Source organism: Lepidochelys kempii, chromosome 7 (assembly GCF_965140265.1).
Source record: "Lepidochelys kempii isolate rLepKem1 chromosome 7, rLepKem1.hap2, whole genome shotgun sequence".
Lineage (NCBI taxonomy): Eukaryota > Metazoa > Chordata > Testudines > Cheloniidae > Lepidochelys > Lepidochelys kempii.
Genome location: NC_133262.1, coordinates 124,705,314 through 124,720,162, shown reverse-complemented (window position 1 = coordinate 124,720,162; position 14,849 = coordinate 124,705,314). Strand labels below are relative to the sequence as shown.

At 56.6% G+C, this 14,849-nt stretch overlaps 1 protein-coding gene across 12 annotated transcripts in view; it reads left to right on the top strand.

Moving 5' to 3' along the window:
* Positions 1–12,433, top strand: part of LOC140915106 (uncharacterized) — a 34,322-nt gene extending 21,889 nt beyond the window's left edge. For 4 of the 12 annotated variants that reach the window (XM_073354607.1, XM_073354606.1, XM_073354600.1 and 1 more), the window contains one exon: positions 9,512–12,433. In XM_073354607.1, coding sequence (XP_073210708.1) covers positions 10,015–11,172 — 1,158 coding nt within the window. In that variant the 5' untranslated portion in view covers positions 9,512–10,014 and the 3' untranslated portion in view covers positions 11,173–12,433. Of the gene's footprint in view, positions 1–7,651 lie in introns of those variants that run through there. The other 8 variants (XM_073354605.1, XM_073354604.1, XM_073354602.1 and 5 more) reach the window with 5 other exon arrangements.
* Positions 12,434–14,849: the final 2,416 nt, after the last annotated feature.

Here is a 14,849-nt window from a genome sequence, read left to right as displayed (position 1 = left end):
GCCATGTGCCTGGGCTTAGAGCAAAGACCACGCTTCTGTCAAAGCGGCCTAACCATCTCTGACCACTCTCTGAAGTGAAGGGCAGCAGTCATACGCTCCAGTTCCAGGATGTTTCACACGACACAGTGAGCGACTGTCCTCGGGCCAGCCCATTCTCCAGGACTGCGGCCTAGCCAGCAGGACCCAATCCAAGAAGTGCTGGCTGCGGAGCTTATTATAGCTGTGACGAGGAAGCAGTGTGCCATCTCACCACCATGGATTGAACAGAGCCAACCAGACTACGCTGTCACCGGGCTGTGGGATTGATGATGCACCCGGGCACACCCACACTACACCGTCACTGGGACATGGGGGTCAGAGACACACTGGGGACACACCCACATTACAACGTCACTGGACGTGGGGGTCAGAGACACACTGGGGACACGCCCACACTACACCGTCACTGGACGTGGGGGTCAGAGACACACTGGGGACACGCCCACACTACACCGTCACTGGACGTGGGGGTCAGAGACACACTGGGGACACGCCCACATTACATCGTCACTGGACGTGGGGGTCAGAGACACACTGGGGACACGCCCACATTACATCGTCACTGGACGTGGGGGTCAGAGACACACTGGGGACACACCCACATTACAACGTCACTGGACGTGGGGGTCAGAGACACACTGGGGACACGCCCACATTACATCGTCACTGGACGTGGGGGTCAGAGACACACTGGGGACACGCCCACATTACATCGTCACTGGACGTGGGGGTCAGAGACACACCGGAGGAACACCCGCACTACACCGTCACTGGACGTGGGGGTCAGAGACACACTGGGGACACGCCCACATTACATCGTCACTGGACGTGGGGGTCAGAGACACACTGGGGACACGCCCACATTACATCGTCACTGGACGTGGGGGTCAGAGACACACTGGGGGGACGCCCACATTACATCGTCACTGGACGTGGGGGTCAGAGACACACTGGGGGGACGCCCACATTACAACATCACTGGACGTGGGGGTCAGAGACACACTGGGGGGACGCCCACACTACACCGTCACTGGACGTGGGGGTCAGAGACACACCGGGGGACACACCCACATTACACCGTCACTGGACGTGGGGGTCAGAGACACACCGGAGGAACACCCACACTACACCGTCACTGGACGTGGGGGTCAGAGACACACTGGGGACACGCCCACATTACATCGTCACTGGACGTGGGGGTCAGAGACACACCGGAGGAACACCCACATTACAACGTCACTGGACGTGGGGGTCAGAGACACACTGGGGACACGCCCACATTACAACGTCACTGGACGTGGGGGTCAGAGACACACTGGGGACACGCCCACATTACACCGTCACTGGATGTGGGGGTCAGAGACACACTGGGGGAACACCCACACTACACCGTCACTGGACGTGGGGGTCAGAGACACACTGGGGGGACACCCACACTACACCGTCACTGGACGTGGGGGTCAGAGACACACTGGGGGGACACCCACACTACACCGTCACTGGACGTGGGGGTCAGAGACACACCGGGGGACACACCCACATTACACCGTCACTGGACGTGGGGGTCAGAGACACACCGGAGGAACACCCACACTACACCGTCACTGGACGTGGGGGTCAGAGACACACTGGGGACACGCCCACATTACACCGTCACTGGACGTGGGGGTCAGAGACACACTGGGGGGACACCCACACTACACCGTCACTGGACGTGGGGGTCAGAGACACACTGGGGACACGCCCACATTACATCGTCACTGGACGTGGGGGTCAGAGACACACCGGAGGAACACCCACATTACGTCACTGGACGTGGGGGTCAGAGACACACTGGGGACACGCCCACATTACACCGTCACTGGACGTGGGGGTCAGAGACACACTGGGGACACGCCCACATTACACCGTCACTGGGACATGGGGGTCAGAGACACACTGGGGACACGCCCACATTACACCGTCACTGGACGTGGGGGTCAGAGACACACCGGGGGACACGCCCACATTACACCGTCACTGGACGTGGGGGTCAGAGACACACCGGAGGAACACCCGCACTACACTGTCACTGGACGTGGGGGTCAGAGACACACTGGGGACACGCCCACATTACATCGTCACTGGACGTGGGGGTCAGAGACACACTGGGGGGACGCCCACATTACATCGTCACTGGACGTGGGGGTCAGAGACACACCGGGGGGACGCCCACATTACATCGTCACTGGACGTGGGGGTCAGAGACACACCGGGGGGACGCCCACATTACATCGTCACTGGACGTGGGGGTCAGAGACACACTGGGGACACGCCCACATTACACCGTCACTGGACGTGGGGGTCAGAGACACACTGGGGGGACACCCACACTACACCGTCACTGGACGTGGGGGTCAGAGACACACTGGGGGGACACCCACACTACACCGTCACTGGACGTGGGGGTCAGAGACACACCGGGGGACACACCCACATTACACCGTCACTGGACGTGGGGGTCAGAGACACACCGGGGGACACACCCACATTACACCGTCACTGGACGTGGGGGTCAGAGACACACCGGAGGAACACCCGCACTACACCGTCACTGGACGTGGGGGTCAGAGACACACTGGGGACACGCCCACACTACACCGTCACTGGACGTGGGGGTCAGAGACACACTGGGGACACGCCCACATTACATCGTCACTGGACGTGGGGGTCAGAGACACACCGGAGGAACACCCACATTACAACGTCACTGGACGTGGGGGTCAGAGACACACTGGGGACACGCCCACATTACACCGTCACTGGACGTGGGGGTCAGAGACACACTGGGGGGACACCCACACTACACCGTCACTGGACGTGGGGGTCAGAGACACACTGGGGGGACACCCACACTACACCGTCACTGGACGTGGGGGTCAGAGACACACTGGGGGGACACCCACACTACACCGTCACTGGACGTGGGGGTCAGAGACACACTGGGGACACACCCACACTACACCGTCAGTGGACGTGGGGGTCAGAGACACACTGGGGACACACCCACACTACACCGTCAGTGGACGTGGGGGTCAGAGACACACCGGGGGACACGCCCACACTACACCGTCAGTGGACGTGGGGGTCAGAGACACACCGGGGGACACGCCCACATTACATCGTCACTGGACGTGGGGGTCAGAGACACACCGGAGGAACACCCACATTACAACGTCACTGGACGTGGGGGTCAGAGACACACTGGGGACACGCCCACATTACACCGTCACTGGACGTGGGGGTCAGAGACACACTGGGGGGACACCCACACTACACCGTCACTGGACGTGGGGGTCAGAGACACACTGGGGACACGCCCACATTACATCGTCACTGGACGTGGGGGTCAGAGACACACCGGAGGAACACCCACATTACAACGTCACTGGACGTGGGGGTCAGAGACACACTGGGGACACGCCCACACTACACCGTCACTGGACGTGGGGGTCAGAGACACACTGGGGGGACACCCACACTACACCGTCACTGGACGTGGGGGTCAGAGACACACTGGGGGGACACCCACACTACACCGTCACTGGACGTGGGGGTCAGAGACACACTGGGGGGACACCCACACTACACCGTCACTGGACGTGGGGGTCAGAGACACACTGGGGGGACACCCACACTACACCGTCACTGGACGTGGGGGTCAGAGACACACCGGGGGGGACACCCACACTACACCGTCAGTGGACGTGGGGGTCAGAGACACACCGGGGGGGACACCCACACTACACCGTCAGTGGACGTGGGGGTCAGAGACACACCGGGGGGGACACCCACACTACACCGTCAGTGGACGTGGGGGTCAGAGACACACCGGGGGGGACACCCACACTACACCGTCAGTGGACGTGGGGGTCAGAGACACACCGGGGGACACGCCCACATTACACCGTCACTGGACGTGGGGGTCAGAGACACACCGGAGGAACACCCACATTACAACGTCACTGGACGTGGGGGTCAGAGACACACTGGGGACACGCCCACATTACACCGTCACTGGACGTGGGGGTCAGAGACACACCGGGGGACACACCCACACTACACCGTCAGTGGACGTGGGGGTCAGAGACACACCGGGGGACACGCCCGCACTACATCGTCACTGGACGTGGGGGTCAGAGACACACCGGAGGAACACCCGCACTACACCGTCACTGGGACATGGGGGTCAGAGACACACTGGGGACACGCCCACATTACACCGTCACTGGACGTGGGGGTCAGAGACACACTGGGGACACGCCCACATTACACCGTCACTGGGACATGGGGGTCAGAGACACACTGGGGACACGCCCACATTACACCGTCACTGGACGTGGGGGTCAGAGACACACCGGGGGACACGCCCACATTACACCGTCACTGGACGTGGGGGTCAGAGACACACTGGGGACACGCCCACACTACACTGTCACTGGACGTGGGGGTCAGAGACACACTGGGGACACGCCCACATTACATCGTCACTGGACGTGGGGGTCAGAGACACACTGGGGGGACGCCCACATTACATCGTCACTGGACGTGGGGGTCAGAGACACACCGGGGGGACGCCCACATTACATCGTCACTGGACGTGGGGGTCAGAGACACACCGGGGGGACGCCCACATTACATCGTCACTGGACGTGGGGGTCAGAGACACACCGGAGGAACACCCGCACTACACCGTCACTGGGACATGGGGGTCAGAGACACACTGGGGACACGCCCACATTACACCGTCACTGGACGTGGGGGTCAGAGACACACTGGGGACACGCCCACATTACACCGTCACTGGGACATGGGGGTCAGAGACACACTGGGGACACGCCCACATTACACCGTCACTGGACGTGGGGGTCAGAGACACACCGGGGGACACGCCCACATTACACCGTCACTGGACGTGGGGGTCAGAGACACACTGGGGACACGCCCACACTACACTGTCACTGGACGTGGGGGTCAGAGACACACTGGGGACACGCCCACATTACATCGTCACTGGACGTGGGGGTCAGAGACACACTGGGGGGACGCCCACATTACATCGTCACTGGACGTGGGGGTCAGAGACACACCGGGGGGACGCCCACATTACATCGTCACTGGACGTGGGGGTCAGAGACACACCGGGGGGACGCCCACATTACATCGTCACTGGACGTGGGGGTCAGAGACACACTGGGGACACGCCCACATTACACCGTCACTGGACGTGGGGGTCAGAGACACACTGGGGGGACACCCACACTACACCGTCACTGGACGTGGGGGTCAGAGACACACCGGGGGACACACCCACATTACACCGTCACTGGACGTGGGGGTCAGAGACACACCGGGGGACACACCCACATTACACCGTCACTGGACGTGGGGGTCAGAGACACACCGGAGGAACACCCGCACTACACCGTCACTGGACGTGGGGGTCAGAGACACACTGGGGACACGCCCACACTACACCGTCACTGGACGTGGGGGTCAGAGACACACTGGGGACACGCCCACATTACATCGTCACTGGACGTGGGGGTCAGAGACACACCGGAGGAACACCCACATTACAACGTCACTGGACGTGGGGGTCAGAGACACACTGGGGACACGCCCACATTACACCGTCACTGGACGTGGGGGTCAGAGACACACTGGGGGGACACCCACACTACACCGTCACTGGACGTGGGGGTCAGAGACACACTGGGGGGACACCCACACTACACCGTCACTGGACGTGGGGGTCAGAGACACACTGGGGGGACACCCACACTACACCGTCACTGGACGTGGGGGTCAGAGACACACTGGGGACACACCCACACTACACCGTCAGTGGACGTGGGGGTCAGAGACACACTGGGGACACACCCACACTACACCGTCAGTGGACGTGGGGGTCAGAGACACACCGGGGGACACGCCCACACTACACCGTCAGTGGACGTGGGGGTCAGAGACACACCGGGGGACACGCCCACATTACATCGTCACTGGACGTGGGGGTCAGAGACACACCGGAGGAACACCCACATTACAACGTCACTGGACGTGGGGGTCAGAGACACACTGGGGACACGCCCACATTACACCGTCACTGGACGTGGGGGTCAGAGACACACTGGGGGGACACCCACACTACACCGTCACTGGACGTGGGGGTCAGAGACACACTGGGGACACGCCCACATTACATCGTCACTGGACGTGGGGGTCAGAGACACACCGGAGGAACACCCACATTACAACGTCACTGGACGTGGGGGTCAGAGACACACTGGGGACACGCCCACACTACACCGTCACTGGACGTGGGGGTCAGAGACACACTGGGGGGACACCCACACTACACCGTCACTGGACGTGGGGGTCAGAGACACACTGGGGGGACACCCACACTACACCGTCACTGGACGTGGGGGTCAGAGACACACTGGGGGGACACCCACACTACACCGTCACTGGACGTGGGGGTCAGAGACACACTGGGGGGACACCCACACTACACCGTCACTGGACGTGGGGGTCAGAGACACACCGGGGGGGACACCCACACTACACCGTCAGTGGACGTGGGGGTCAGAGACACACCGGGGGGGACACCCACACTACACCGTCAGTGGACGTGGGGGTCAGAGACACACCGGGGGGGACACCCACACTACACCGTCAGTGGACGTGGGGGTCAGAGACACACCGGGGGGGACACCCACACTACACCGTCAGTGGACGTGGGGGTCAGAGACACACCGGGGGACACGCCCACATTACACCGTCACTGGACGTGGGGGTCAGAGACACACCGGAGGAACACCCACATTACAACGTCACTGGACGTGGGGGTCAGAGACACACTGGGGACACGCCCACATTACACCGTCACTGGACGTGGGGGTCAGAGACACACCGGGGGACACACCCACACTACACCGTCAGTGGACGTGGGGGTCAGAGACACACCGGGGGACACGCCCGCACTACATCGTCACTGGACGTGGGGGTCAGAGACACACCGGAGGAACACCCGCACTACATCGTCACTGGACGTGGGGGTCAGAGACACACCGGAGGAACACCCGCACTACACCGTCACTGGACGTGGGGGTCAGAGACACACTGGGGACACGCCCACACTACACCGTCACTGGACGTGGGGGTCAGAGACACACTGGGGACACGCCCACACTACACCGTCACTGGACGTGGGGGTCAGAGACACACTGGGGACACGCCCACACTACACCGTCACTGGACGTGGGGGTCAGAGACACACTGGGGACACGCCCACACTACACCGTCACTGGACGTGGGGGTCAGAGACACACTGGGGACACGCCCACACTACACCGTCACTGGACGTGGGGGTCAGAGACACACCGGAGGAACACCCACATTACAACGTCACTGGATGTGGGGGTCAGAGACACACCGGAGGAACACCCACATTACAACGTCACTGGACGTGGGGGTCAGAGACACACTGGGGACACGCCCACATTACACCGTCACTGGACGTGGGGGTCAGAGACACACTGGGGACACGCCCACATTACACCGTCACTGGGACATGGGGGTCAGAGACACACTGGGGACACGCCCACACTACACCGTCACTGGACGTGGGGGTCAGAGACACACCGGAGGAACACCCGCACTACACCGTCACTGGACGTGGGGGTCAGAGACACACCGGAGGAACACCCGCACTACACCGTCACTGGACGTGGGGGTCAGACACACACCGGGGGACACGCCCACATTACACCGTCACTGGACGTGGGGGTCAGACACACACCGGGGGACACGCCCACACTACACCGGCACTGGACGTGGAGGTCAGAGACACACCGGAGGAACACCCGCACTACACCGTCACTGGACGTGGGGGTCAGAGACACACCGGAGGAACACCCGCACGATCCCTGGGGTGTGGGGTTAGTGATGCTCCAGAGGCACGTCCACGCTACGCCAGCAGTGGTGGGGTGGGGCTGGTGATACACTGGGGTCCCGCCCACACTGCACCGTCACTCGGACGCAGGGTCGGTGGTGAACACACCGACGACGGGCTGGTGGTGTCCTAGGCACGCATCCATGCCACATCTTCACTGGGCCCTGGAGCTGGCAGTGCAGCAGGGGCACACACTCGAGGATCTTCTCTCCTGTCAGCCTAGGGCTGATTGTGCTCCAGGCACTCACCGGCCCACCCTGCATCCGTACCGTACTGTAGTGGGGGGGTGCACACCCCATGGGGCACACTGCCACAGAAAACTGCTCTTGCTTGGCATGGCGTGAGAGGGTGGCCGCCCCAGTGGGCAGAAAGAGTAGAACCCCAGGAAGCAGGCACGTCGGGGGCCCTTGGCATTCCTGTTGCCCCGCACGCCAGGTGCCCTGCTAGCCTTGCATAGGTCAGCAACTTCCTCAGTGCTGGCCTCGGGGCAGGTGGTGGCACGCCGAGATGACGGCTTCTGGCGGGGGTTCGGAGCACCGTATTGGAGCCATGGGCAAGGACTGGTACCAGGCGGTGTGTGCAAATAGGAACCAGGCTGCCAAGCCCCCTAGCCACAGTGGTACGTGATGTCCAGTCAAGGGATTGCAAATGCATAGATGGCATGATAGGCCCCATGCTGGGGATTGTGGGGCGGCATTGTAGTACTAGTGGCCATGAGCTATTGTGGGGCATCGCTAACCAGTTCAAGCAATGCCACAAGTAACACCTGATGGGGGAAAGGGGGAGTTAGCAGAGCCAAGCCAGCCTGAACTTAGGTTAAATCCCTCATGAAGAGACATAAGAACGGCCAGACTAGGTCAGACCAAAGGTCCATCTAGGCCAGTGTCCTGTCTTCCGACAGTGGCCGGCACCAGGTGCCCCAGAGGGAATGAACAGAACAGGTAATCATCAAGTTATCCATCCCCTGTCGCCCATTCCCAGCTTCTGGCAAACAGAGGCCAGGGACACCATCCCTGCCCATCATGGCTAATAGCGTTTGGTGGATCTATCCTCCAGGAACTTATCTAGTTCTTTTTTGAACCCGGTTATAGTCTTGTCTTCACAACATCCCCAGGCAAGGAGTTCCACAGGTTGAGTGTGCATTGTGTGAAGGAATACTTCCTTTTGTTTGTTTTAAACCTGCTGCCTATTAATTTCACTGGGTGACTCCTAGTTCTTGTGTTATGAGGAGGAGTAAATAACACTTCCTTATTTACTTTCTCCACATCAGTCATGATTTTATAGACCTCAATCATATCCCGCTCCTAGTCGTCTCTTTTCCAAGCTGAAAAGTCCCAGACTTATTAATCACTCATTGTATGGAAGCCGTTCCAGACCCCTAATAATTTTTGTTGCCCTTCTCTGAACATTTTCTAATTCCAATATATCTTTTTTGAGATGCCTGATGCCTACTCTGTCTGCATATCTATTCAGGGGACACCATCATAGGACCTAACCACATCAGCCACACCATCAGGGGCTCGTTCACCTGCACATCTACCAATGTGATATATGCTATCATGTGCCAGCAATGCCCTTCTGCCATGTACATTGGCTAAACCGGACAGTCTCTACGCAAAAGAATAAATGGACACAAATCAGACGTCAAGAATTGTAACATTCAAAAACCAGTAGGAAAGCACTTCAATCTCCCTGGACACTCAATAACAGATTTAAAAGTGGCCATTCTTCAACCAAAAAAAATCTTCAAAAACAGATTCTAATATGAAACTGTAGAACTGGAATAAATTTGCAAACTGGACACCTTCAAATTAGGCCTGAATAAAGACTGGGAGTGGATGGGTCACTAGAAAAAGTAATTATCTCTCTGCTGATACTCGTACTTTCTTGTCAGCTGTTGGTAATGGGCCACCTTGTTTGAATTGGCCTTGTTAGCACTACAAAAGTAATTTTCCCTCCCCTCCACCCCCACGAACATGATACAGTTCTGTGGTGACCTAGAATCCTATTTTCAATGTCTCCGACTCAAGGAATATTTCCAATATACCTCTGAACAACATACTAATCCACAGAGACCTCCCTACCAACACAACAAAAAGAAGGATTCTAGGTGGACTCCTCCTGAAGGTCGAAACAGCAGACTGGACTTCTACATAGAGTGCTTCCGCCGACGTGCATGGGCTGAAATTGTGGAAAAGCAGCATCACTTGCCCCATAACCTCAGCCGTGCGGAACACAATGCCATCCGCAGCCTCAGAAACAACTCTGACATCATAATCAAAAAGGCTGACAAAGGAGGTGCTGTTGTCATCATGAATAGGTCGGAATATGAACAAGAGGCTGCTCGGCAGCTCTCCAACACCACTTTCTACAAGCCATTACCCTCTGATCCCACTGAGAGTTACCAAAAGAAGCTACAGCATTTGCTCAAGAAACTCCCTGAAAAAGCACAAGATCAAATCTGCACAGACACACCCCTGGAACCCCGACCTGGGATATTCTATCTGCTACCCAAGATCCATAAACCTGGAAATCCTGGGCGCCCCATCATCTCAGGCATTGTCACTCTGACAGCAGGATTGTCTGGCTATATAGACTCCCTCCTCAGGCCCTACGCTACCAGCACTCCCAGCTACCTTCGAGACACCACTGACTTCCTGAGGAAACTACAATCCATCGGTGACCTTCCTGATAACACCATCCTGGCCACTATGGATGTAGAAGCCCTCTTCACCAACATTCTACACAAAGATGGACTACAAGCCATCAAGAACACTATCCCCGATAATGTCACGGCTAACCTGGTGGCTGAACTTTGTGACTTTGTCCTCACCCATAACTACTCCACATTTGGAGACAATGTATACCTTCAAATCAGCGGCACTGCTATGGGTTCCCGCATGGCCCCACAGTATGCCAACATTTTTATGGCTGACTTAGAACAACGCTTACTCAGCTCTCGTCCCCTAACACCCCTACTCTACTTGTGCTACATTGATGACATCTTCATCATCTGGACCCATGGAAAAGAAGCCCCTGAGGAATTCCACCATGATTTCAACAATTTCCATCCCACATCAACCTCAGCCTGGTCCAGTCCACACAAGAGATCCACTTCCTGGATACTACAGTGATAATAAACGATGGTCACATAAACATCACCCTATACCGGAAACCTACTGACCGCTATTCCTACCTACATGCCTCCAGCTTTCACCCTGACCACACCACATGATCTGCAATACAACCGCATTTGCTCCAACCCCTCAGACAGAGACAAACACCTACAAGATCTCTATCAAGCATTCTTACAACTACAATACCCACCTGCGGAAGTGAAGAAACAGATTGATAGAGCCAGAAGAGTTCCCAGAAGTCACCTACTACAGGACAGGCCTAACAAAGAAAATAACACAACGCCACTAGCCGTCACCTTCAGCCCCCAACTAAAACCCCTCCAACGCATTATTAAGGATCTACAACCTATCCTGAAGGATGACCCAACACTCTCACAAATCTTGGGAGACAGGCCAGTCATCGCTTACAGACAGCCCCCGAATCTGAAGCAAATACTCACCAGCAACCACATACCACACAACAGAACCACTAACCCAGGAACCTATCCTTGCAACAAAGCCCGTTGCCAACTGTGCCCACATATCTATTCAGGAGACACCATCGTAGGGCCTAATCACATCAGCCACACTATCAGAGGCTCGTTCACCTGCGCATCTACCAATGTGATCTATGCCATCATGTGCCAGCAATGCCCCTCTGCCATGTACATTGGTCAAACTGGGCAGTCTCTACGTAAAAGAATAAATGGACACAAATCAGATGTCAAGAATTATAACATTCATAAACCAGTCGGAGAACACTTCAATCTCCCTGGTCACGTGCTTACAGACATGAAAGTTGCGATATTACAACAAAAAAACTTCAAAACCAGACTCCAGCGAGAGACTGTTGAATTGGAATTCATTTGCAAATTGGATACAATTAACTTAGGCTTGAATAGAGACTGGGAGTGGCTAAGTCATTATGCAAGGTAACCTATTTTCCCTTGTTTTTTCCTACCCCCCGCCAGACGTTCTTGTTAAACCCTGGATTTGCGCTGGAAATGGCTCACCTTGATTATCATACACATTGTAAGGAGAGTGGTCACTTTAGATAAGCTATTACCAGCAGGAGAATGGGTTTGTGTGGGGGGGAGTGAGAAAACCTGGATTTGTGCTGGAAATGGCCCACCTTGATTATCATACACATTAGATAAGCTGTTACCAGCAGGAGAGTGGGGTGGGGGGAGGTATTTTTTCATGCTTTGTGTGTATAAAAAGATCTTCTACACTTTCCACAGTATGCATCCGATGAAGTGAGCTGTAGCTCACGAAAGCTCATGCTCAAATAAATTGGTTAGTCTCTAAGGTGCCACAAGTCCTCCTTTTCTTTTTGCGAATACAGGACTAGCACGGCTGTTACTCTGAAACCTTTCCCTCCCTTGGTATTCACCCCTTCTTGTCAACTGTTGAGAATAGGCCACTTCCACCTTAATTGAATTGGCTCATTAGCACTGACCCCCCACTTAGTAAGGCAACACCCATCTTTCCATGTGCTAGAATATATATTTTGCTTACTGTATTTTCCACTCCATACATCTGATGAAGTGGGTTTTAGCCCACCAAAGCTTATGCCCAAATACATTTGTTAGTTTCTAAGGGTATGTCTTCACTACCCTCTGCTCCAGTTGGATGTTCTCTTTCCCTGAGACTTTCATCCTCCCCAACAGTACAGAGGCTGTCAGACCAGGGGTGGGACCGTTCTACTGTGTCCCAGAAAGTCTCATCTATGTACCTCTCTGTCTCTCTCAGCTCCTCCTGTTCGGCCACTCTGGTCTCCAGGAGCTCCTTGCACTGAATGCACACATACACCACCTGCCCATAGGGCAGGTAATCGGACATGCTGCATTGCCTGCAGCTTGTTCCTTTGTTGATGTTTTGTTTTTATCAAGGGGTGTTTATTGCCTTAAGTTTAAAGAATGTTAAGTGTATCTAGCCCCCCACTCCTCCTCTAAACTCCCTTGCAAAGGTCCCCTGTTCGCTAGCTCCTCTGGTCACTTAGGGATGGGCTTTTTAAAGCCCTGGTCTCCCTGAGAAGCCCCGCCCCTGATTAAGGGTTGATGGGTGCTAAAGGCGTTAAGGCTCAAAGCCTCGTTAAGAAGGTCTCAGTCTTGCCTAACAGGCTGCTAGACTCAGTACACTGGCCCCCAAACAGACAGAGCACACTATATACATCAGTCAAGCAGCAAGCCCACCACAAACACACATGCTACACACAACAAACTCACCCCAAGGTCACCTAGTCACCTGGAGAATTCCCTCGCAAAACTCCTGTTAGCTGCTCCTGTTTGTCCTGGCAGGTGCCCCTGCCTCAGGCCCAAGCCAGTGGCCTAGTGCAGTGATAGGGCCAGGACGTGCAGGAGGTGCTGTACTCGGGTTAAAGCATAAAACTGAGGGCCTGACACCTTGTGGTCATTATTGCTCCCATAGGGCAGTGTTAAATTTCAGTCCTCCCCTCTGCACTGTGGGGGATCTTTCACTCCCTGGCCTAGACTGGTGTATCACACTGCTGGGGATTGTTTAAGAGCTGCTTGTTCCACCCCAGTGCTGGCTGCACAGATTGCGCACTTCTTGGAGGTAAGAGGCACGAGAAAGACACACCATGCTAACACAGACTCAGATGAGCCAGGTGTGACCAAGTGGGAATTTTCTGAAATAGTTTTAGGAATCCTATGCATGCCTCAGTTTCCCCTATATTTCATATGGCAACCCAGTGTGGGGAAAGGACTGTTTGCTCTTAGGGCAGACCTGGCTATGAATGACACCTAGCTGTCTGAGCCTGAATGGGTCGCTTAAAAAGGAGCAGCCCAGGCCGGCCCCATTATCAGAGAGGACAATGGAAAACCCAATCACCAGGCCATTGACAATAGCAACCAACACCCCAGCAGAAGATGGATTTCCTCCCTCTCTGCAGGGACACAGATCACAGACTCCCCAGCTGAGAAGAGAGGGTGGGGAGATGTGAGGTGGGGGAATCCCAGTTGGGGCTCTCACCTGCTCACTGACCAAGGTCAGTCAGAGCCCGAACACATAGGCTCCCTACAGCCTGGCCGGGCCCCCCAGAATGGGCCGTGCTGTAACCTTCCATTCTCTGGGCAACCCGACGGCTGGCCTAGGCCGTGGCCAGTCACCAGATAAACCCGACTGTCCGACAGCGCTGGGGAGTCGCTGTGAACACAGGCAGAGGGGCACTGATCCCCAGAGAGTGCACCCATTTCTAACCGGGGTCTGTCTCGGCTGGCCTCACTGGGCAGAGCGCAGGGCGACACTGGAGGGCTGAAGCCCCAGAGGTCCAGTCCAAGAGGCCACAGGGCTCACTCGGGAAGAAGAGCAAGACCCGAGGCGGACTGACACCCTGAACAGATTCCCCCCAGACTGCTCCAAAGCTGGGCCCATAGCACCGACTCTGTGGCAGCGGGGTAGGGGATTGACGCCAGGTCTGCGAGCTGCACGGGTTCCTTGGGAACAAGCCAGGGAAGCAAAGCAGGAGCTGAGAGCTTTCGCCAGCCAGGAGAAGGCAACAGCAGGAGCAGCCAAGGGCCAGTGGCCTTGTGAGGGGGGCAGCTGTGTGGCTGCCAGATATGAAGGCCCCAAGCAAACATGCTGGGAAACAGCTCAGAAAGCAAGCCTGCCTGGGGTGTGGCCATAGGGACCAGGCCGGCTCCAAGGGGGCAGCCCGGAGATCACATCTGACC